Consider the following 24,012-nt stretch of genomic DNA (forward strand, 5'->3'; position numbering starts at 1 on the left):
AGTGGATTCAATATAGGAAAAATTATTTACATAGACATTCATATTCTTAAATCAGATCCTCTAAAAGCTTCTTCTTACATTGATTTACCCAGTGTTATCAAAAATAGAAAAGCAGTTATCAATATCAAAAATAAAGACAATAAATGTTTTCTCTGGTCTATTTTAGCACACTTACATCCTCCACATTTTCATGATGAAAGAGTATCTCATTATAAAAAATATGAGAATACATTAAATACGAAAGATCTAAAGTTTCCGATGACTTTAAATGATATTCCTAAATTTGAAAAGATGAATAATTTATCAGTTAATGTTTATGGTCTAACAGAAACAAACAACATTCAGGTTTTAAAGCTTTCTGACAATTGTAAACAAACTCATATTAATCTTCTATATTTTAATTCAGACGAAAATTCACATTATACATACATCAAAGATATTGCTAAATTAATAAAACCACAAGTCTGTAAGAGAACAAATAAAATATATATTTGTTTGCGTTGTCTTAACTTCTTCAATTCACAAGAAAGATTAGATAAACATTCAAATTATTGTGGCGAACATAAATCAACGGTAATCAATATGCCTAAAGAAGGCTCAAAGATCACATTCAAAGATGAAAATAAAAAGATCAAACATCCATTTGTTATATATGCTGATTTTGAAAGTATTTTAGAAAAAATTGATACTGCTTCTCAAGATCCAAAAGAATCATACACAAATAAATATCAAAAACATACTCCTTGTGGTTTTTGTTATTATATCAAATCATCCGTTGGTGATAAATATAACAAGTTAGAGATGTATAGAGGCTCAAATACCCCAGAGGAGTTTGTGAAACGACTAGAAAAAGACTGTGTTCGATTAACCAAGATAATGAGAGAAACCAATAAACCAATGTCCTTAACAAGTAAAGAAAAAAGGGAATTTATAAAAAACAATGTCTGTCATATTTGTGAGGAGAAAATTGGTAAAGGTCTAAAGGTTAGAGACCATTGTAATCTCACTGGTAAATATAGAGGTCCGGCTCATCAAAGTTGTAATATTAATTATCAACTCCCCTCTTTCATTCCTGTCTTTCTTCATAACAACGCTCATTATGATACACATCTATTTATCAAGGAACTCTCAAAGACTTCTGGAAGTATCTCAGCAATTCCAAACACGGATCAGAAATACATTTCATTCACAAAAACAATTCACACATCTCCTATTACTCATATCAGATTTCTTGATACATTTAAATTCATGGCAAGTCCATTGGTTAACTTGGTTCAAAATCTAAAAGAGTTTCCATGTCTTTCAGAGTATTTTTTAGATAAAGATTTTCTAACACAAAAGGGAATTTACCCCTATGACTATATGGACTCATTTGAGAGATTCAATGAAACACAACTTCCTTCAAAAGAAAATTTCTATAACAAATTAAATAATAGTCATATATCTGATAAAGATTATGTACACGCACAAAATGTTTGGGAAAAATATAACATCAAGAATCTTGGCGAGTATCACGATTTGTATCTCAAAACTGATGTGCTTTTATTGGCCGATGTATTTGAAGCCTTTAGATCTGTTTGTCGCACTGGATATGGATTGGATCCTGCTCACTACTACACAGCACCTGGATTGGCCTGGAGTGCGATGTTGAAAATGACAAAACAAGATTTGGATTTGATAACCGATGTTGATATGCTTTTGATGATTGAAAAGGCAAAAAGAGGTGGAATTTCACAAGTCTGCTCGAGTAGATACGCAAAAGCAAATAACAAATATCTTCCAAATTATGATCCAACGAAAGAGAGTTCTTACTTGATGTACTATGACGCGAACAACCTGTATGGCTGGGCAATGTCTCAGGCTCTTCCTTATGGAAAACTTAGATGGGTAAAGGAAAAAGACTACAAAAACGTTTTACAAGATGTATGTATCTCTACACAAAAAGAATTGGATGAAGAAAAAGTTGGTTATTATTTTGAAATTGATTTAAAATATCCAGAGGAACTCCATAACCTACACAAAGATCTCCCATTTGCTTGTGAGAAAGCAAGTCCAAAGAAAGAATGGTTGAGTGATTATCAACGATCGTTTGATATAGGTGAATCAACAGAAAAATTACTTACTACATTATATAACAAGAAAAATTATGTTCTACACCAAAGAAATTTGCGACAATATTTATCAAAAGGTCTAAGAGTAGAGAAGATCCATAGGGTTCTAAAGTTCAATCAAAGTCATTGGTTAAAGGGGTACATTGATTTTAATACACAAAGAAGAACAGAGTCAAAAACAGATTTTGAGAAAGACTTTTATAAATTGATGAATAATGCGGTCTTTGGTAAGACTATGGAGAATGTGAGGAAAAGACAAAATATCAGACTATCAACATCTTGGGAACAAGCATCAAAATTAATTAATAGACCGAGTTTTACTCGAGCTGAGGTCTTTACTGAGAACTTTTGTGCGATCCATTTGATTAAAGAGAGTATTGAAATGAACAAACCTATTTATATTGGAACAACAATTCTTGATTTATCAAAGTCATTAATGTATGATTACTTTTATAATAACTTGAGGAAGAAATATCAAAATGATGTTAATCTACTTTATATGGATACAGATAGTTTTATTTTGAAAATTAATACCAACGATGTTTATTCAGACATGAAAAGAGACATTAATATCTATGACACGAGTAATTACAGTCCAGAGAGTGAGTTGTTCTCTTCTAAAAATAAAAAGGTGATTGGAAAGTTCAAGGATGAATTAGGAGGAAATGTTATGAGTGAATTTGTGGGATTGAGGTCAAAGGCTTATGCTTATAAATACATTGTGAATAACGTTGAAAAGACTGATAAGAAGTTAAAAGGTGTAAAGAAAAATGTTATTAAAGAAACAATAAACTTTAAGGATTATTATAACTGTTTAACAACAAAGAAAGAAGAGTTTAGAAAGATTAATGGAATAAGAAGTTATAAACATCAATTATATTCAGAAGAGATAAATAAGAAAGCATTGGGGGCTTTTGATGATAAGAGGTTTATTTTAGAAAATGGAATTGATAGTCTCCCTTATGGTTATATAAGTATATAAGTGATAAGATATATATAAGTGATAAGATATATATAAGTGATAAGTTAAAAAGGGGGGGGGGGGTTGGGGATTTTAACGGGCTACCGCCGCCTTTTTTACTATTATATAAATGATAGAACCAAGTATCAACCAGACTAAAGAGTGGAGGTGTAATCAACCTTGGTATATAAATGGAAAACATAATGAATGTGAAAAATATCAAATAGGTATAATTGAAAAGGCAACTGGTAAAAAAGTTCACAAAACAAATAAGAGAATTAATTTAAATACCGGTGAATTGGGTAAAAAAGATGGAAATATTTTTGAGTGGATGGAAAACTTTGATGGTTGTCAGGAAAATATATACTTTAATTTAAAAATGGTATGTGGCACTGGAGGCGCTCAAGCAAGAACATTGAGGGAGGTTTACCATTTTATCTTAGCTCAGTTAAAATATCTTAATAAAGAACCAAACTCAAACATATTTTTTGTTAATATATTAGATGGTGAAGAGAGTTGTAGGAGAATTAAATTATTTCCCACGCATAAACAAATATTTGTAGGGTCGTTGTTTGAGTGGGTTATATTCACCAGATGATATTAAGAGTAAAAGGTTAAAAGGTCCATGAGGTCAGAAGGATCACAGGTGTTTAAGTGGTCTAATGAATAAGGATAACATGTCAAAAGGTTAGAAGGTTCGTAAAGAACAGGGTGAGAGAAATATAGGTGTTTAGGGGCAATGAGGGAGGGAAAGAATTAATATGGAAGTGAATGGGTCAATGTTTGAGTGGGTCAAAGATTAATCTGCCAGATGATATGTAGAAGAAGGATGATAGGTCTATAAGAGAAAACAAATATTTGTAGTGTTTGAGTGGTCTAATGAACAACATTAAGGATAGGTACTACAGACAAAAGGTTCATAAAGATGAGGGTGGGAGAAATAGAGGTGTTTATGATTTTTGAAAAAGACAAGGGGGTAAATGACATTAGATAGGGATTTCCCATGTTAAACGGAGGTGTCCCAGAAGCAACATTATTACACTACTAAGGTTATAGATGCCTACGAGTCTGGGAAGGGATTTTAAAAGATCTCCAAACAATTTGAAATCAATCATTCGACTGTCCGGAAGATCATCCACAAGTGGAGAAGATTCCAAACAACCGTCAACTTGTTCAGGCCAGGCCGCCCCAGCAAGTTCAGCCCGAGAGCAGATCGGAAGATGCTGAAAGAAGTCTCTGAGGACCCCAGAATGTCATCACGTGACCTACAGGTAGCTCTTGCCACTGTTGATGTCAAAGTGCACGAGTCTACCATTAGAAAGAGGCTGCACAAATTTGATCTACATGGGAGGTGTGTCAGAAGGAAACCTTTGCTGTCCAGAAAGAACATCAGGGCAAGACTAAAGTTTGCCAATGAACATCTCGGTAAAGACCAGCACTTCTGGAACAATGTGCTCTGGACAGATGAGTCAAAGGTGGAGCTATTTGGCCACAGTACCAGAAGACATGTTTGGCGAAAACAAAAGACAGCATTTGACCACAAGAAGCTGATACCAACTGAAAAGCATGGTAGTGGAAATATTATGGTTTGGGGCAGCTTTCCTGCATCAGTGCCTGGGCAGCTCACCATCATAGAATCCACTATGAATTCCTCATTGTACCAGAGGGTGCTTGAGGATAATGTGAGGCCATCTGTCAGCAAGTGGAAGCTCAACTGAAGGTACACATTGCAACATGACAATGACCCTAAACATGCCAGTAAACAAACGTTAAACTTTCCTCCTTCATGATGTCTCCGATTCCTTAGTATCTCTCCCAGGTTACTCCCTCCTCCGGTATGATAGACCTGAGCCTCGTCCTGGAGGTGGGGTTGCTATCTTTATCACAAACTCTCTTTCTCACTCGCCCTGCACCCTTCTCTCTCCCCCTATCCCCCAGGAATACCTCTGGCTACGGCTTCCCCTTCGCTCCCACCTCTTGTTCATATGTGTGTTGTACCGTTCACCAAACAGTGATGACTCCATCGACATCTCGCTGTCTGATAATATGGACCAACTTCTATCTACTCATCCCAAATCTCTCTTCCTCATATGTGGTGATTTCAATTGTCACCATGCCAGTTGGCTGGGTGTGGGTACCTCTCTCACCAGCCATGGCTCCTCAGCGAAGGACTTCTGCGACTCACTGGGACTGACACAATCTGTCAATTTCCCTACCCGGATCTCAGTCAATGGAGCATCTTCTCTTCTGGACTTGGTTATGACTAACTTCCCTGAAAATGTCTCCTGCTCTTCTTCTGCTCCAATCGGCTCATCTGATCATGTGCTTGTTAAAGTGGATGTCTCTCTGACCATTCTCAGGGAGCCTCCTCAGCGTCGACGAGTCTGGCATTTCACTCAGGCCAACTGGCTCGGTCTTCAAGCAGCCATCAATCATCTGGACTGGTGTCCCATCTCTACCACCTCTGACATCAACTCATCCTGGGAATTCTTCCAAAGTAAATAGCTCTCTCTCATGCACAGATTTATCCCATCTCGTCTTCAGTTGTCATACCCTCCTCCCGTCCATGGTGCACAGAATCTTGTGGTGAGGCTGTTGCCCAGAAACAACTTGCCTTCGTCTCCTGGAAAGCAAATCCAACGGAAGGAAATCTCATTTCCTTTCACAAAGCCAGAAACAAGTGTGTGTCCACCCTCAGGAGAGCAAGGAAACAATATCTCTCCGTTCTCAAGACCGAACTCTCTTATCTGTCTCCCTCTTCCAAATCCTGGTGGCGTCTGGTCAAATCTGTTCCTGGTGTTTGTTCCCCCTCCATCCCCTCCCTTACCTCAAATGGCTGCACAGCTGACTCCGCACGTGAAAAAGCTGAATGCCTCAACTCTGTGTTTGCCTCTACATCTAGTGTCCCAAACCCATCCCTCTCTGTACCCACCGTACCCAGCTGCTCCTGGACTCTGTGTCCTTTCCTCCTGACAAGGTGGAAAAGTTTCTGTCAACCCTCGACTTTGATTCTGCAACTGGACCTGACGGCATCAGGCAACGGATCCTAAAATCCTGTTCTTCCCTTCTTTCACTCCCTCTCTCTGTTCTCTACACCCTCTCTTTTGCTCAAGGTCAACTGCCATCTGCTTGGAAATCAGCCAACATCACCGCTTTACACAAAAAAGGTGCAAAAACAGATCCTAGCAACTACAGACCAATCAGCCTTTTCCCAATTATCAGCAAAGTCATGGAATCCATCATTGCTTCGGATATGAAATCTTTCCTCTTCTCCAATGGCTTGATCTCTGATCATCAATTTGGTTTCAGACCAGGTCACTCTACTCTGGACATGCTGCTTCTGCTGTCTCAACAATGGATGGAGGTCAATGCCAAACAGGAAATTTGAGCTGTCTCCCTCGACATATCACGTGCCTTCGATACGGTCTGGCACCCCGCTCTGCTCACCAAACTCTCCTCCTTTGGTATCCATGGAAATCTCCACGCATGGCTGGCGGACTTCCTCTCTAGTCGTAGTCAACGTGTGGCCCTGAATGGGTTTCTCTCATCTCCTCTTCCTGTTCAGGCTGGAGTTCCCCAAGGCAGTGTTCTGGGCCCTGTGCTTTTTCTGGTCTTCATCAATGATCTCTCCAACTCTCTTGAAAATCCTCTCTATCTCTTTGCTGATGACTCCACTCTCTGCCGCTCCATTCCTCATCCTTCAGATCGGCAGTCTGCAGCCTCCTCACTCTCTGCAGACCTGGACAAAATCACTGACTGGGCAAACAAGTGGACATGTCTTTCAATCCTGACAAATCTCACCCTCTTACGATGTCTCTCCGAAAAGACCGACTGGACAAACCTCCCATCCACTTTCTGAATAATCCTCTCCAAGAAGTTCTGTCACTCAAGCTTTTGGGTCTCACTATCTGCCATGATCTTTCCTGGGAAAACCACATTTCAAATCTGGCCTCCAAAGCCAGTCGCCGACTGGGCATCCTCCGTCGTGCAAAGTCCTTCCTTGGCACACCTGAGCTCCTCACCACATACAAGGCTTTCATCTGCAGCTCAATGGAATACTGCTCTCCCCTCTGGGCTGGTGCTCCTGCCTCACACCGAGCTCGTCTTCATGATGTTGAAACCAAAGCGTTCAGAATCATTGGAATCTCCTGTGATGAAGCCACCTCCGAGGGCCTTTCACTTACTCACCGCAGGCAGGTTGGTGGTGTTTCTGTCTTCTACCGACTCCTCTCCGGCCTTGCTCATCCAGCTCTCTCTGGGCTCTGTCCACAAAATATTCCTAAAGGTCGCACAAGATCTGCCTGCAACCCTCTTATGGTTAAACTGCCAAAATCAAGACTCTCTGTTCACCTTCACTCTTTCATTCCTCTTTTCTCCCGCATCAGGAAGGGCATCCGGCCATAAAAACATTGCCTCAAACAGGGAACCATGATTGTCATGGGGCCCGCAAGGCTAACCCCCGCTCTGGCGGGGAAAATGGCCTTAAAACGATCATTCATTCATTCATTTTCTGGAACAAACACCCCCACTCCCTTCAATCCCACTCCTCCCTCCAGGTCTTTAAAACAGCTGTTCACCACCATCTCTTATCTTCCCCCATCCAAAACCTTGATCTTTTCTACTCCCGCTAATTTCACCCCAAATCCTCTTTTTTGAAATACCAACTTCTTTCCTGGAAGTCCTTGGTGTCCTTGTGTTTTATACTTCTCCCACCACCACCCCCTCCCCTTCCCACGCCGCCTCCCCCCAAGCCATCTCTCTCCCGATGTCCCAATGTCCCGATGTCCCTCACAAATGTTGTGTTTATGTGCTTCCCCTTCTCTCCCCATCTTGTCAACCGCTCCCCTTTTTTCTACTTTGTTTGTTTATCTGTTTGACTTGTTTGTGTGATAAATGATAGCTCTTTCACGAGCCTCGATTATGTATCCAAAAAAAAACAAAAAATACACCAAGGAATGGCTGAAAACAAAGAAATGGAGGGTTCTGGAATGGCCAAGTCAAAGCCCTGATCTAAATCCCATCGAGATGTTGTGGGGGGATTTGAAACGAGCTGTGCATGCAAGAAACCCCTCAAACATCGCACAGCTGAAAGAATTCTGCATAGAGGAGAGGGCAAAAATTTCTCCCAGTCGATGTCAGAGACTGGTAGACAGTTATAAGAAACGCCTACTTGAGGTTGTTTCTGCCAAAGGGGGCAATACCACCTATTAGAGCCAAGGGTGTACTTACTTTTTCCACATGCGAAATTTGCATTTATGTTTCTTTAAATTATACAATGGACTGCAAAATGTAAATGTTTCATGATATCTGTTATATTATATCACCTTTATTTATCAATATTGTTGAAATGAAGATCAAATAGCTGTATGTTGAAATATATTGAAAAAGTCAAAACTTTACATGGGGTGTACACTGTACTTACTTTTTCACGTGACTATGTCCAGAGCCAGCCCTGATCTCAGGTGACATTCGACATTAAGGGCCTTCATCCATTTTGGGTGAGTAGAAGCAGCATGTCTGAGGTGGAGTGACCTGGCCTGAAACCAAATTGTTGATGCGAGATGAGATTGTTGGAGAAAAGGATGGATTCAAACAAAAACTGCAATGTTGGCCATGACATTCCTTATGGTTGGAAGTAAGCTGATAGGTCTGTAGTTAAAGTGATCAGTGTTTGCACCTTTTTAGCTCACCTGGAACATAGTTCCAGGGAGCTTATGGGATGACGCGTCGTCCGTCCGTAAACACTTGCAACTTATTGTCCGAAACTGCTAAAGTACTGATTGGATTGTGACTAAAATTGGATAAAATTATATTTGGTATGTTGGAACTCAAGTTTGTTTACGGCATTAAAATAGACCCGATAGGGTCTATGTGGGGGTTGCTCCCCAAAATAGTTATTTGCTTTCTTCTCGAGAAATTACACACAATTTTGATGAAACTTGACCACAACCTCCATCACTCGTGATGTGCTGAAGTTTGTTCACAGCATTAGAAAAATCAACGAAAGGTCATGGTTCCCCCCGAATATATTTTACTTTTGTTGTTTAAGGTGTTATGATTACACAAGTATGATACCACATGCTGTCCTGTCTCCCAGCAACCATTGCAAATGGTTTAAAATACAGTGATACTGTTTAAAATACCTTTTTAGCTCACCTGGAACGAAGTTAAGGGGAGCTTAGGCGATGGCACGTCGTCCGTCCGTAACTCCGTCAGTCCATAAACACTTGAAACTTCTTCTCCGAAACCGCTGATGGGATTGCGACCAAATTTGGCACAAATTATATTTGTTGTGTTGTGACTAAAGTCTGTTCACGGCATTAAAGAATTTGGAGTTTAAGGGGGTCTACCGGGGGTCAAAGTGGATCCAGGTTTGACCCCAAAAAATAGGTATTTGCTTTTTCCTCCGAAACTACATATTGTTACGGACACGGCTTTTAGATGTTATATTGACCGAGCGGTGGTGTATTTAACCGCGTCCGAACAGTTACTCCCCGATTAGAACCCGATTCCAACCGAACGTTGACTAATCGCGCTACAGATATTCAATTGGGAAACCTCTAAAGCGACCGAAAGAGAAGAAGAGAGAAGAAAGACAGAGTTTGGAGGAAGAACAGATTTATTATACACACACAAGCAATATTTTAGAGCGACCAATATTATTTACAGCAATAGATGGAAAAGAGCAGTCACACAGTGCATTGTTAACTTATTCTATTTCATTTACTTAATCCCCAAGACAAACGAGTAGGACAGGACGTTCACACTCACACGGTGGATATTGCAGGCAGGTAATGGCTCGAGGTTGATTGCTTGAGAGGAAGGCAAGGTCGGAGGCCGCAGCTTTCAACCCCTCGCGGTTTTGGCGGGAAAACCTCCGTCGCGTATCCGCGGCCGTCACGCGCTGGCTCGGCACACCTGCTCCTCTTCCTGGGGTGGAGCCGTCTCCCTCCGTTCAGCGCGTCTCTCCAACGACAGGGGATATTGCAGGCAGGTAGGTAGGTAGGGCTTGCGGTGGATTGCGCTCCTCTTCCAGGTCATCCCCCAGCGTATCTCTCAAGGCCTCTTCAGTCATCTCTCATCTGGACTCGTAAAGCAGTCCCCTGCAGTCGCTTTTATCACCTCCGGCGGAATTAAGCCGCCGGCTCCGAGGGCACGCCTACCGGGTCACTCACCGCGGTGTTGATTGGCTGTTAGGGCCGGTTCACTCCTGCCCTCTTCTGACGAGGTGGAGACACGCCTTTCTTCTCCAACCTTACCTCGTGGCCAATGGTGGTTGAAGAGAAAAACCGACCAAAATGCGGAAGGCAAATGGAAGGGAGGTTTTGGGGAAATTGGAAGGGCCTACGCTTATTTTGTTTGATACAATGCAAAGTCAATCTAGTGGAAAACACATACTTAGCCTACATGGAATAAGGAAATACACTATTTAAAAGATATATCGTGACCTGCGTGTATGTTCTATGAAATTAATTAGGAGGACGGCTGCGACCATTATTTACATTACCAGGATGTTACCATACCAAAACCATACTCTTCACATCCGTTACCCTTCCTCCAAAATTGTTACACTCCTCAAAACCCGTTACACTTCTCAAAACCCGTTACACTTCTCAAAATCGTTACACTGCACCCTCCTTTCTTCAGGCACGTCCTCGGGCCTACTAGACTTAACTGAGTGTGACATGTAGGTGTAATTCCTTCTACAATTAACCTGACCCTGAGTGTGACAATTTTAAAACACAAATAAGTATGTCCCCCTATTGCATTGCATCCTGTCTAACAGACTCAAGCCCACAGCTAACCGAATTACGGAATTACTCTCAACCTATACATTTACGGTGGGGAGCATTATTTACAATGACGTGATTTCTTATTTACAACGCAACCCAGGACCTGTGTGTTTTTTTCTTTTCTTTTTAGGGAACAAGAGAAAGAAATTCCTGTTGGGAGGGAGGAGACAGCACGCATTGCATCGATGCACCAGTACCAATACCACCAAAGCACCCAAAAGCACCAAAAGCACCACAAGCACCACAAAGCACCACTCGGTGCGCAGTCACCATGGTTCATAATAAACACAACAAAACAACTGGTGGTGGTCTTCTCCTTGTGTGCTGGGCCGATGTTCTTCCTGACGTCTTCTGGCTTCATGCGGCCTATTTGGACATAATAAAAAAGCACAACTTGTGTTCGTTTTTTATTATTATTTAGGGCCTCAGGGGCCAACTAAGGGTGGTCCACCTGTTTGGCATAGGTGCCACCTTACCGAGGTCCGCAAGCAAGATTCCCTGGCCACTATGGCCGGTCTCCAACAGAGGTGCTCTGCCCCAGAACCTGGGGTCCATCAAGTGGTACTTGGCCGCCGAACAGCGGTCCATAAAGTGGTACATCAACGCAATGCGTGCTGGTTCTGGGAATCTCGGGCGCACAATGGCCACCTCACGCACGCTCCCCTCGGCACCCAATGGCGCACAGGTCATGTGGGAGACAAAAGAAAGACAATTGAGCGAGGGGTAAGGTCACAAGGGTACACGTCAAACAAGGCAATGCAAGGTGAAATGCGTACGGAGGGCGAAGTGAGAAAGCTCGTCCCTACCGTACGTCACCCCCCTGTCACCTACACTACCCTTGCTCTTACCCCATATTTACAAAATCTACCCATTTACAAATTCGTCACTACTGTCACGTCTTCCCCATATTTCCCTTATACCAAATTCGTCACCACAATCCCTCTACTTCAAAATTTGCCATCATCAATTCATCATCAATCCTCAAAAGGAGGGAGAGATGGAATTACGCACAATGTCACACCCACGTCATGATGCGTCTCACAACCCAAACATTTGCACAGTAAAAAATAATCAAACATGGCATGGTGTGGAGTACCTGTCACCTCAGGTGAGTGGATGCAGATGGTGTGAGGAGATCCTTCATCCTAACTATCCTCTAAATGATTTTAACACACTTTACACTACCCGGGGTCTTTCCCTGCCAATTCATTGGCCAACTTACACTATGGGTTCTAATAACCAATTCCCATTGGCCAAACTGTGGTGCTCCTCAATTTGGGGTCTCACTCCCCCGATTCATCTCCCGGTGCTCTAGCACAATTTCTGGGCTGCGACGTGTACCTCTCCCAACAGGTCTACCCACCTGCACACCTCCACCACTGTAGTTGCCACCCGAGCTTACCTAGCTCCTCACCCTAACCTAACTACCTGGGGACAGCCCCTCTCCTGGCTCTGTCACCCCATGGTGCCCTCTGGCACTGGGCTACCCGGGTCCGTCCTCCGGATCCTCGGGCCCCATCCACAACAACTACTACCGGCTCCCAGAGCCCACCTGCGGCCTCACCTGGCCGACATCCTTACAGTGGTGGAGTGCCCAAACCAACTACACACACTAACAGGCTACACGCCCAGCCATTTCCACAACACCAACGCACCCATCCACATACCATTCTGTCACCCGCACCACAGATGCCAATATCCAACCACAATTTACCTGTACCCTCTACCTAACACTTCACTACCCGCCCCGGGTATCCGTGATGGGGGTCCACTCTTCCCCCATTCACACCTTCGCACCATCCACTCCACTCCACAATTTCCACCATACCCACTCCACGACCATCCATTGGCCAATACTCCATACCATTTATTCCATACACCTGTCCTCCATTCACCTGTCGTTGCACACCTGTGCAATCTCACCTGGTGCCACCTGCACCCTCCTTTCTTCCTGGACCATTTGGTCAACACAACACGCAATCACCACTACTCCCTCATACACTGCTCCACACACCTGTTCAGTTGCACACCTGTGCAATCACACCTGTTCCATTCTCACCTGTTCAATCCTCACACACACGGCATCATCTCAGCTAACTACTCCCCTCTGAAACTTGCGCTTCCCAGTCGTCCCTTTAAACTATTGCGCTCCCTCGTCATTATAATCCACACTAATCTACCTGCGTCCCCACTACAGGTATCAGTCACTAACTAAACTTAACGTTACCTAATGTCAATCTCTTCTAGATCCCTATCATTATCCAAGCCCTCCCTGGCTCGGTTGTCATAGCCACCCCATAAACTATTGCGCATTTGCCCCCACGTCTGTGAGGGATGGTGGATTTGCCATCCCACCACATCGGGGGTCTCTCACTACCAATTTCGCTCGTCCAAATCCAACAATTCAAAAATTTTCCATTTACTGCCAATTCTATTCACTTTTCTAAATTTCGTTTTAAATCACTATCACTATCACCATCACCCGTCTACTTATTACATCCTCTCGGTGCGCCAATTCACATCTACAGCCCGGCTTCGTACAGCCGAGCACTGAACGCGGATTCTTTTGTGCTGGCGGCTGGATGCGTCCCGCATTCGGGGCAGGGGCGGGGGCTTACCCGGGCCGAGATCCCACGCATCACCTCGGCGTGAAGCCATCCAATGTCCCGATCTCGACCTGCCGGCACGTCTCAATAGAAAGTGGTCGCCATGACGACCCTTCCTATCGGGCGGCCCGCTCCGCCTAGTGGAGCCCGGACGCGGCCGCTCCACGCGAGGCCCAGCGTGGATCGCGCACGGCGGTCCTTTCGAACCCGCCGTGGCTCGGATCTCCGCTGGTTCTCGCGGCACGCGAAGCCCGGCACGCACCGAGGGCCCGATCCGGCTAAAAGTCGACCTAACCTTTAACCCGGTTACCGTCGACGCTTCACCTGCAGGCTTACATGCATACGCTACCTCTTTCTTGCTCATACATGCAGCCGTTCCCATTCTCCTCGTACCTTTTCTTTCACACCTCGGTACACTCACTCCGCTCACCGACTTGGTCACACACCTGACCATCGAACACTTTGGCACACATTCGTTGCTCGCACACCTCACCAATACACCGCTTCGCGCCCCCTCCTCGGTCACCTCCTCTGTGACAATCACAGGTGTGCCCTCATTCGCACACCCAACCACGTGCCTCACCACCAACTCAAATGTGCCTTCCCACACACGCTCTACCATTCCAGGTGTGCATCCTTCCATCCCAGGTGTACATCCTCGCTCACCTGTCACAACCAACTCACTCTCCTTGTCACTCTCAATACTCTCACCTCCATTCTTGACAGCGCACTCACCCTTACTTTCGACGGCACACTCTTTCCTCATGCACCCGTCCGTTACACACCTTTCTCGCGCACACTCCCGCGCACACTTCTTCGTTACTTCCTCCGTAACACTCACCACAGGCATGCATTCTCCCTTACTCTTGACAGCATGCGCTTTCCCCATGCACCCGTCCGTTACACACCTTTCTCGCGCATCCTCCCGCGCACACTTTTTCGTTACTTCCTCCGTAACACTCACCACACCGCGCTTCCCTGTGCTCCCTCGCACACGCGCTTCGACCAACTCACTCTTGACGGCACACTCACTCCTCGGCGTGCACTTTTTCCTCACACACCCCATGGTCGGACATTCTCGCACACCTCTTTTTTCGCACACCAGACCTGTCGCACACTTCACCAACGGCCTCTCACGAACACCCGGATCCAAACCAATCCCCAAGCCGACTGAAGCTTTCCTCACATCATATACATTGCCACTCACCTCCGTACCTCGTCGCACCTCCTCTACCACCTGCAAACTTTTTATTTGGTTAGTGAGCACCGCATCATGATTTGAACACAGACCTTGTACATATTCCATGACTTCCTCCTTTATCTCCCTCTTAGTTTCCCTCCGTCTCTTCTTAATTTCACTCACCCCTTCTTCCACCTCCTCTAATTTTTCCTTTACCTCCTTCAGCTCCCGGTGCGCCCCCTCTATTTCTTCCTCCATCGCTACTTTAACCGTTTCTATGTGCGTCCTTACCTCCCGGTCCTTCGTCTCCATTACTTCTGTCACCTCTTCCAACTTCTTCGTCAACCCCTCATGTACCATTTGACATTCCTTTTGTGTCGCTATTAATTCATTTTTTATGTCTTTTTGTGTCGCTTTTAAACCCCCGATGATTGCAGTGTTCTTTTCCACTTGGTCCGCTAGTTCCCTTTGTCCGACTGTCAGCTGTTCTACTCCCTTCGTCAGACTCTCTATTCCCCCCTGTAACCTAACCGTATTATTTCTCACCTCTTTCTCCATACGCTTTTCGCCTCGCTTTACCTCCTCGCGTAGCCCAGAGACCTCCTCACTTACACCTCGTCGTATCTCCTCCTTCACCTCCTCCATCTGGTTCCCCATCTGTTCGATTTCCCGGGCGGATTGTTCCCCTATTTCCCGCAATTTGTCCTCCATCCTATTTTCTAACCCCATTAGCCCATTTTTCACCCCCTCTAACTGATTCTCCTGGGCAGCCATTCTGTTTTCCACCCCCGTTAACCCATGTTTCACTCCTTCTATCCCATTGTCTAACCCCTCAAATTTCTTGTCTAACTCCTTAAAATTATTGTCTAACCCCTCAAATTTAGCTTCTAGCCGTTCCCCCATTTCCCCCATTTTTCCCCCCATTTTTCCCCCCATTGCCCCCATTTGGCCCTCTAATCGCTCACTATTAGCCCTCGCTTCGTCCCTCATTTTGTCCATAAGGGCCCCGATTTGTAGCAACAAAAGGTTTGAATCCACCAGGGGCGCTACCACGGTCGCGGGCGTGGCAAAATTTGGTGCCGCTACACCCACGTGCGCGAGGACGCCATTTTGCGCGTCTGACACCCCCTCAACCGCCTCCTCATTGCTCTCCTCCTCCCTTTCTTCCACATACATTTCCCCTGGTTCCTGGGTTACCCCTAACCCGTCTATCTCCCCCACCGACATCCGATCGCCTTGATTGTCCATGGCGCGATCTCAAAATTCGGGTTTTATAAAACAACACAATTTCGTCCGCTTTATAATTTTGAGCGCGTGCAGCGCGCTCCGGGTCGATCTCACTCCCCGACACCAATTGTTACGGACACGGCTTTTAGATGTTATATTGACCGAGCGGTGGTGTATTTAACCGCGTCCGAACAGTTACTCCCCGATTAGAACCCGATTCCAACCGAACGTTGACTAATCGCGCTACAGATATTCAATTGGGAAACCTCTAAAGCGACCGAAAGAGAAGAAGAGAGAAGAAAGACAGAGTTTGGAGGAAGAACAGATTTATTATACACACACAAGCAATATTTTAGAGCGACCAATATTATTTACAGCAATAGATGGAAAAGAGCAGTCACACAGTGCATTGTTAACTTATTCTATTTCATTTACTTAATCCCCAAGACAAACGAGTAGGACAGGACGTTCACACTCACACGGTGGATATTGCAGGCAGGTAATGGCTCGAGGTTGATTGCTTGAGAGGAAGGCAAGGTCGGAGGCCGCAGCTTTCAACCCCTCGCGGTTTTGGCGGGAAAACCTCCGTCGCGTATCCGCGGCCGTCACGCGCTGGCTCGGCACACCTGCTCCTCTTCCTGGGGTGGAGCCGTCTCCCTCCGTTCAGCGCGTCTCTCCAACGACAGGGGATATTGCAGGCAGGTAGGTAGGTAGGGCTTGCGGTGGATTGCGCTCCTCTTCCAGGTCATCCCCCAGCGTATCTCTCAAGGCCTCTTCAGTCATCTCTCATCTGGACTCGTAAAGCAGTCCCCTGCAGTCGCTTTTATCACCTCCGGCGGAATTAAGCCGCCGGCTCCGAGGGCACGCCTACCGGGTCACTCACCGCGGTGTTGATTGGCTGTTAGGGCCGGTTCACTCCTGCCCTCTTCTGACGAGGTGGAGACACGCCTTTCTTCTCCAACCTTACCTCGTGGCCAATGGTGGTTGAAGAGAAAAACCGACCAAAATGCGGAAGGCAAATGGAAGGGAGGTTTTGGGGAAATTGGAAGGGCCTACGCTTATTTTGTTTGATACAATGCAAAGTCAATCTAGTGGAAAACACATACTTAGCCTACATGGAATAAGGAAATACACTATTTAAAAGATATATCGTGACCTGCGTGTATGTTCTATGAAATTAATTAGGAGGACGGCTGCGACCATTATTTACATTACCAGGATGTTACCATACCAAAACCATACTCTTCACATCCGTTACCCTTCCTCCAAAATTGTTACACTCCTCAAAACCCGTTACACTTCTCAAAACCCGTTACACTTCTCAAAACCCGTTACACTTCTCAAAATCGTTACAATATCTTCTCGAGAAATTACACACAATTTTGATGAAACTTGACCACAACCTTCATCACCCATGATGCACCAATGTTTGTTCAAGGAATTGGAAAAATTGGGGTCTGAGGAGGTACACGGGGTGGAAAAGGGGAGGGGGAGGGGGAGGGTTGCCCCCCAAAATAGGTATTACTTTTGTTTGTTTAAAGTCTTATGATTATGTTAGTACGATTCTGCATGATGCCCCGTCTTCTAGCAAGCATGGAAATTGGTTTAAAATACCTTTAGTCAGTGCAGTATACTGTTTATTCTACCAGGTGAGTGCCAGGGTTGAGCCCCTATATTTTAAATACCTAGGGCAAATGACAGGGGGAAAAATAGCAGCAGAGCAGGTTTTTAGGACGTGTGAACTGATGCCGTCCGATCCAGTAGTTTAGAGTCAGAGTCGAGGGTTGAAAGAACCTTCTCTGCCTTCTCAGGTGAAAAAGAGACAGACAGAGTCCAAGAGCAGGTGACTGACAGGAAGGATGCGTCTCGAGAGTGAGGGGTTGGGGACACAAGATTCGGAAGCAAACAGAATTGAGGCATTCTGCCTTCTCAGCGGAGTATACACCAGAGACAGACTTAAGGCGCCAACAGGTTTTAGAGGTGGGACAAGGTTCAAAGTTAATTCTTGAGTTTAGACAGATGTTTTTCTGGCTCTCCCTAGGTCAATAAATCTATCCTTGTTGCACAAATAAATGGAACTAAAATACGCAATTTGGTGTCTGGCTGTCGTTTTGACTGTGATACATTTGGTCGATGCTCATCCAATCTCAACCAAACTTGACAGGGCTAAGGGTCACACGATGGAGGTTGCAGCGACTCCCATTTTTCCCCCTCCCCAAGGGGGTTTACCAGGTAACGTGAATATCTGTGTTGATAGCTAATTGTGGCGTTTTTCTAAGGCCGCTTCTAATAACAAAATTAAAAACAATGATGATAATGGCATAATATAATAATAACAATAATAATATGAACAGGCCGCCATCCATACATCATGTGAAGAAGAAGCAGGACATGAAGCATTTCATCTTCGGAGGACATTTTTTTTTCCCCCGTTCAAAATGGTGCGTTTGCAATAATGATAATACCATAATAATAATATCACCATTACTATAAAATAATAATATTATTATTAATAATTTCATCAACAGTAATAATGGTAAGGATAACAAGCATTCTGAGTATTGCGCTGCAATACATGTCCCCTACCAAAGTTCAAGGTGCCATAACTTTGTCAAAAATGATCGAATATGCAAATTTATGCACAGTTGATGCTGGTTTTCAAACTTGATCTGAGGTATGCTGAGACACATGTGTGTCACGCCTCGCCTCGTTGATAAGCCCGCAAGGTCGCTCCGTGGAGCAGCCTGCACGTATTGCACTGTTTGAATTATATAATTACCAACTCACGGTCTGAGGTACTCGCGATTCAAGAGATATCCATTTTTTAAATATTTTCATCTAATTGACGATATCTGCCAAACCACGTGCCCTATCGCAAATTCCAAAAGGACATTTTAGTAGATTGACATGCTGAACAGATCTGTGAAGTTTCCCCTCGATTGGATCAAAAATGAGGGAGGAGCTCGGTTTTAAAGGTTCATGATTTAAAACGTCATAACTCTGAAACCATGTGACGCATGACGTCATGCTCGTTGACTTTTTTGTTCGTCATGGGTATGCGACTCTGTCTGCAAAGTTTGGCCTCAATCTGTTCAGCCGTTGCAGAGAAAAAGGGGTTTTCATGTTTTCACGAACAACAATATGGCGGCCGAACCACGTGACCTGTGACATCATAATTACCATTAAAATATTCTACAGACCGAGTCCCTCCTATGGTGAAAATTTGATCTCAATCGGTCCTATTATTGCAGAGAAAATCTTTTTTAAAGGAAATTAAAACTTAAAATGGCCCTGAGTTAAGGATCATCAGAATTATCAGAATTCCCAAAGTTCAAAGTGCCATAACTTTGTCAAAAATGATCGAAACGTCGTGAAGTTCGAACTTGATCTGTAACTTGTCATGAGGAAACCATGTGCCAAGTTTGAAATCATTAGCATTAAGCGTTTAGAAAAAAAGTCAGGAAAGCTGTTCTTTGCGTAACGGACTAACAGACTTTTTTTTTTTTTGTATACAAGATCGAGGCTCGTGGACTGACAGACGGAGGGACGGAGTGCAAACCTGTAGTCCCCTCCGGTGTACACCGGTCGGGGACTAATAACATGCAGTCTCCCCCTCAGACCTCACAACCTCCCAGCCAAGTCAAAAGCATCATTTTCACACATGAGTGTGAGCACATGTTTCTATTTTTCATAAACACATTCTGTCATGTAATTGTTGGTGTGGTAAATAAACAGAGGATCAAGTGCCAAACAGAAGCAGGAGTTTGATCAGTGATCACATGACTCGTGGCAGTGATGAGAAGTGAGGGACCGAATCACCGCTGTTTGATCCGAATAAACATCAATGGCTGATGTTTTACACCTGGAGAAAGCAAACATAGGGGCAAATAGCCCTGGCGCTCACCTGGTAGAATAAACAGTATACTGCACCGACTAAGGGTATTTTAAACTAATTTCAATGGTTGCTGGAAGACAGGGCAGCATGTAGAATCATACTAACATAATCATAAGACATTAAACAAACAAAAAAAAACAACCTATTTTGGGGGGAAAACCCTCCCATCCCCAACCCCATATACCTCCTAAGACGCCAATTTTTCTAAGGCCTTGAACAAACATTGGTACATCATCGGTGATTAAGGCTCTGGTGAAGTTTCATCGGAATTGTGTGTGTAGTTTCTGAGAAGAAAGCAAATACCTATTTTGGGGGGCAACGTATACACCTAAAGGGGCAGATTTTTTTTAATGCCGTGAACAAACTCCGGTACATCACCGGTGGTGAAGGTTGTGGTCAGGTTTCATCGAAATTGTGTGTGTATTTTGTGAGAAGAAAGTAAATACCTATTTTGGGAGGGGGGGGGGGGGGGGGGGGTCAAACCTGGATCCACTTAGACCTCGATTTTTTTTTTTAAATGCCATGAACAAACTTTAGTCACAACACAACAAATATCATTTGTGCCAAATTTGGTCGCAATCCCATCAGCGGTTTCGGAGAAGTTTCAAGTGTTTACGGACCGACAACGCGCCATCGCATGAGCTCCCCTGAAGTTCGTTCCAGGTGAGCTAAAAATGAGAATGCTGGGAAATTACATGCGGATAACCATGCAGGGCTGTGATGAAAAACCCTACAACAAGTGTTAGTGACATCACCAACAACCTATGGAGTGCAGGGGTGAAAGTATCACAATCTACCGTTCACAGAAGACTTCGACAGCAGAATTACAAAGGCTACACCGCAAAATGCAAACCTCTCCAGCACCAAAAATAGAAAGGCCAGATTAGAATTTGCCAACAAGTACAGAGGTGAGTCAGTAGAGTTCTGGAAGAAAGTTTTATGGACAGGTGAGACCAAGATAAACCTTTACCAAAGGTGAAAGTGTGGAGAAAGGAAGGAACTGCATATGATCCATATCATACTACCGCATCTGTGAATCATGGTGGTGGTGGTGGTGGTGGTGGTGGTGGTGGTGGTGTCATGGTTTGGGCTTGCATGTTTGCCTCTGGAACTGGCTCACTCTTCTTTATTGATGATGTAACTAATGATGGCAGCAGCAGAATGAATTCGGAAGTGTACAGAAACATTTTGTCTGCCTACGTACAAGAAAATGCCTCCAAACCCATTGGGCGGCACTTCACCATGCAGCAAGGCAATGACCCAAAACACTCTACCAACACAACCGAGGAGCTCATCAGGAGAAAAAGTAAAAGGTTTTTGAATGGCCAAGTCAATCTCCTGATATAAATCCAACGGAGCACGCATTTCACTTGCTGAGGAGACTAAAGTCAGAAACCCCCCACAAACAAACAACAACTGAAAATGGCTGCAGGAAATGTTTGGCAAAGCATCTCAAAGGAAGTTACCAAGAGTTTGGTGATGTCAACGGGTCACATGCTCGATGCAGTTATTGCATGCAAGGGACATTCAACCAAATACTAACTATTATACTACTTTAAGTTAATCTGTTCCAATACTTATGCTTAACTAAAATGAGGGAACTGAACATAAGTGATATTGTTCTACAGTGTTTAAACATATATATACATAGAAATACCAATAAATAAAGATGACTTTCTGTACTCTTGCCTCATATTCATTTTTTGATCTCAAATCCAAATTTATTGAGTATATATCAATGATAACAAATTTGACTTCACTGTTCCAATACTTATGGAGGACACTGTATTGCAGTAATAGTGTACTCCAAACATGTTTCCAACAAGAGAAACTAAAGAAAGTAAGGTCAATAAGAGAAACTGGTCTTTAAAGTAAAGTAGTACAGCAGGTAATTTGTATGGATCAACAACCCGATGCAGATTCTTCTACCAACTACTGTAATATGACAGGAGATTAACTTTAAAAAGAGTGAATGTGAGGTGGGGCAAGGGGATGGGTGGAGTGCGAGTAGCTGAGTGAGTGGGGGATGACGAGGGGCTGAGTGAGTGTGAGGTGGGGGAAGGGGAAGGGTGGAGGGCGAGTAGCTGAGTGAGTGGGGGATGACGAGGGGCTGAGTGAGTGTGAGGTGGGGGAAGGGGATGGGTGGAGGGCGAGTAGCTGAGTGAGTGGGGGATGACGAGGGGCTGAGTGAGTGTGAGGTGGGGGAAGGGGAAGGGTGGAGGGCGAGTAGCTGAGTGAGTGGGGGATGACGAGGGGCTGAGTGAGTGTGAGGTGGGGGAAGGGGAAGGGTGGAGGGCGAGTAGCTGAGTGAGTGGGGGATGACGAGGGGCTGAGTGAGTGTGAGGTGGGGGAAGGGGATGGGTGGAGGGCGAGTAGCTGAGTGAGTGGGGGATGATGAGGGGCTGAGTGAGTGTGAGGTGGGGGAAGGGGATGGGTGGAGGGCGAGTAGCTGAGTGAGTGGGGGATGACGAGGGGCTGAGTGAGTGTGAGGTGGGGGAAGGGGAAGGGTGGAGGGCGAGTAGCTGAGTGAGTGGGGGATGACGAGGGGCTGAGTGAGTGTGAGGTGGGGGAAGGGGAAGGGTGGAGGGCGAGTAGCTGAGTGAGTGGGGGATGACGAGGGGCTGAGTGAGTGTGAGGTGGGGGAAGGGGAAGGGGAAGGGTGGAGGGCGAGTAGCTGAGTGAGTGGGGGATGCCGAGGGGCGGAGTGAGTGTGAGGTGGGGGAAGGGGAAGGGGAAGGGTGGAGAGCGAGTAGCTGAGTGAGTGGGGGATGCCGAGGGGCGGAGTGAGTGTGAGGTGGGGGAAGGGGAGGGGGAAGGGGAAGGGGAAGGGGAAGGGGAAGGGGAAGGGTGGAGGGCGAGTAGCTGAGTGAGTGGGGGATGGCAAGGGGCTGAATGAGTGGGAAATGCGGAGGGCGATGAGCTGAGTAAGGATGCGTGGCGGTAGAGGGGAGTGTGGGTGGTGTGTGTGGAGAGGGTGCGTGTGCGAATATGGCTGAACAAACGAACGTCCATGAAGTTCTACAAAGGACGGAAGAATGGTTTCGGTTGGGAAGAGGGAAACGTCACAACACACAGCAATTATTTGTTTTATTTAAAAAACAACTTTCAAGTCTATTTCGTCGATTTCTTACATTGTCGTAACCAGAATCACGCAGAGCGATCAATTTCAACAGTAGAACATCTCTGTGGAATTGCAAATCATCATTACAAATTTACATGGATGTTTACAGTCAAAACGATCACCATTATTTAAATAACTAGCAGGGAGGAAAATTGAGAGGGAAAAGGGTGGGGTGGGTGGGGTGGGGGGGGGGGGGTGAGCATACATCACATTGAGAATGAGCAATGCTCTAAATTCAAAAAATGTTTAACAAATCTGTGAAAACGAGTCTTCTTTAACTACCCGAGCCTTTAAAGGGTGCATCACCGAGGTCATGGCGGGAGGCGTCTCATCCAAAATAGCTTGTGGGCCTTCGTTTTACACGGTCACGTAAAATACACAGAAACGTCCACACGACTGCGTCGAACGAAATGACTGAACACAGGGGAAGAAAATCAGATAACAAGGGAAGGAGACGCAGACGTTGTGCAAAAATGGACTCGCTTTGCCTTTACTTTTAGGCAATCGAATCGTAGGGCTAGGTGTTGGGAAAGGGCCGTCGGAAGGCGGAAAGACAAAAATAGAATGTTATGAGAAAGAAATAAACTCGTCCACAAGATAAGCTTGTCCATAAAAACCGGGATCATACCACATTTTCCCTTGGATTCCTTCACCGCGGCCTGCAAGCAGCGCCCGCCTCGCTTGTCCGCGACATCCGCAGCCTCCCCCATGACGGGGTGAGGCGGAACCACATACACGTCACTTCCGGTTCGCTGGTTGATCGGCTCAGCATAAAATAAATGTCGGTTTGTACGTTCAAATCACGAAAGTATTTACCTCAGGAATTAACATTATTATCATCATCATAAGATACGAGATAAACGATAGTCCTGTAAACTTTACTATAATTATGCATGCATAAGGTGATGCGTGAGGGTTTAGAATTTAGATCAGAGTAGTTTGAATCTTTTCCCCATCCCCACCAATGCTTGTCAAGTATTTTCCGTTAACAAGCGTCTTGATTGATTGATTCAAATCGCTCAAGCAAGCACTCTAATGGAACGCGATGCTCGGCACTGCTTAACAAAATGGCGGTCTCCAATGTAAACGTTGTTGTTGTACTCGAACAAACAAATGCT

The 24,012-nt window shown here is 44.8% G+C and overlaps 1 protein-coding gene across 1 annotated transcript in view; it reads right to left on the bottom strand.

Annotated features, from left to right (window-relative positions):
• The window catches only part of RNF10 (ring finger protein 10), a 69,436-nt gene extending 45,781 nt beyond the window's left edge, over positions 1–23,655 (bottom strand). Inside the window, exon 1 of the mRNA XM_068111249.2 lies at positions 23,523–23,655. Within this exon, the coding sequence (XP_067967350.2) occupies positions 23,523–23,604 (82 nt within the window). The 5' untranslated portion in view covers positions 23,605–23,655. The remainder of the gene's footprint in view (positions 1–23,522) is intronic.
• Between the last annotated feature and the right edge of the window lie 357 nt (positions 23,656–24,012).

Source organism: Myxine glutinosa, chromosome 3 (genome assembly GCF_964187855.1).
Source record: "Myxine glutinosa chromosome 3, kmMyxGlut1.1, whole genome shotgun sequence".
Lineage (NCBI taxonomy): Eukaryota > Metazoa > Chordata > Myxini > Myxiniformes > Myxinidae > Myxine > Myxine glutinosa.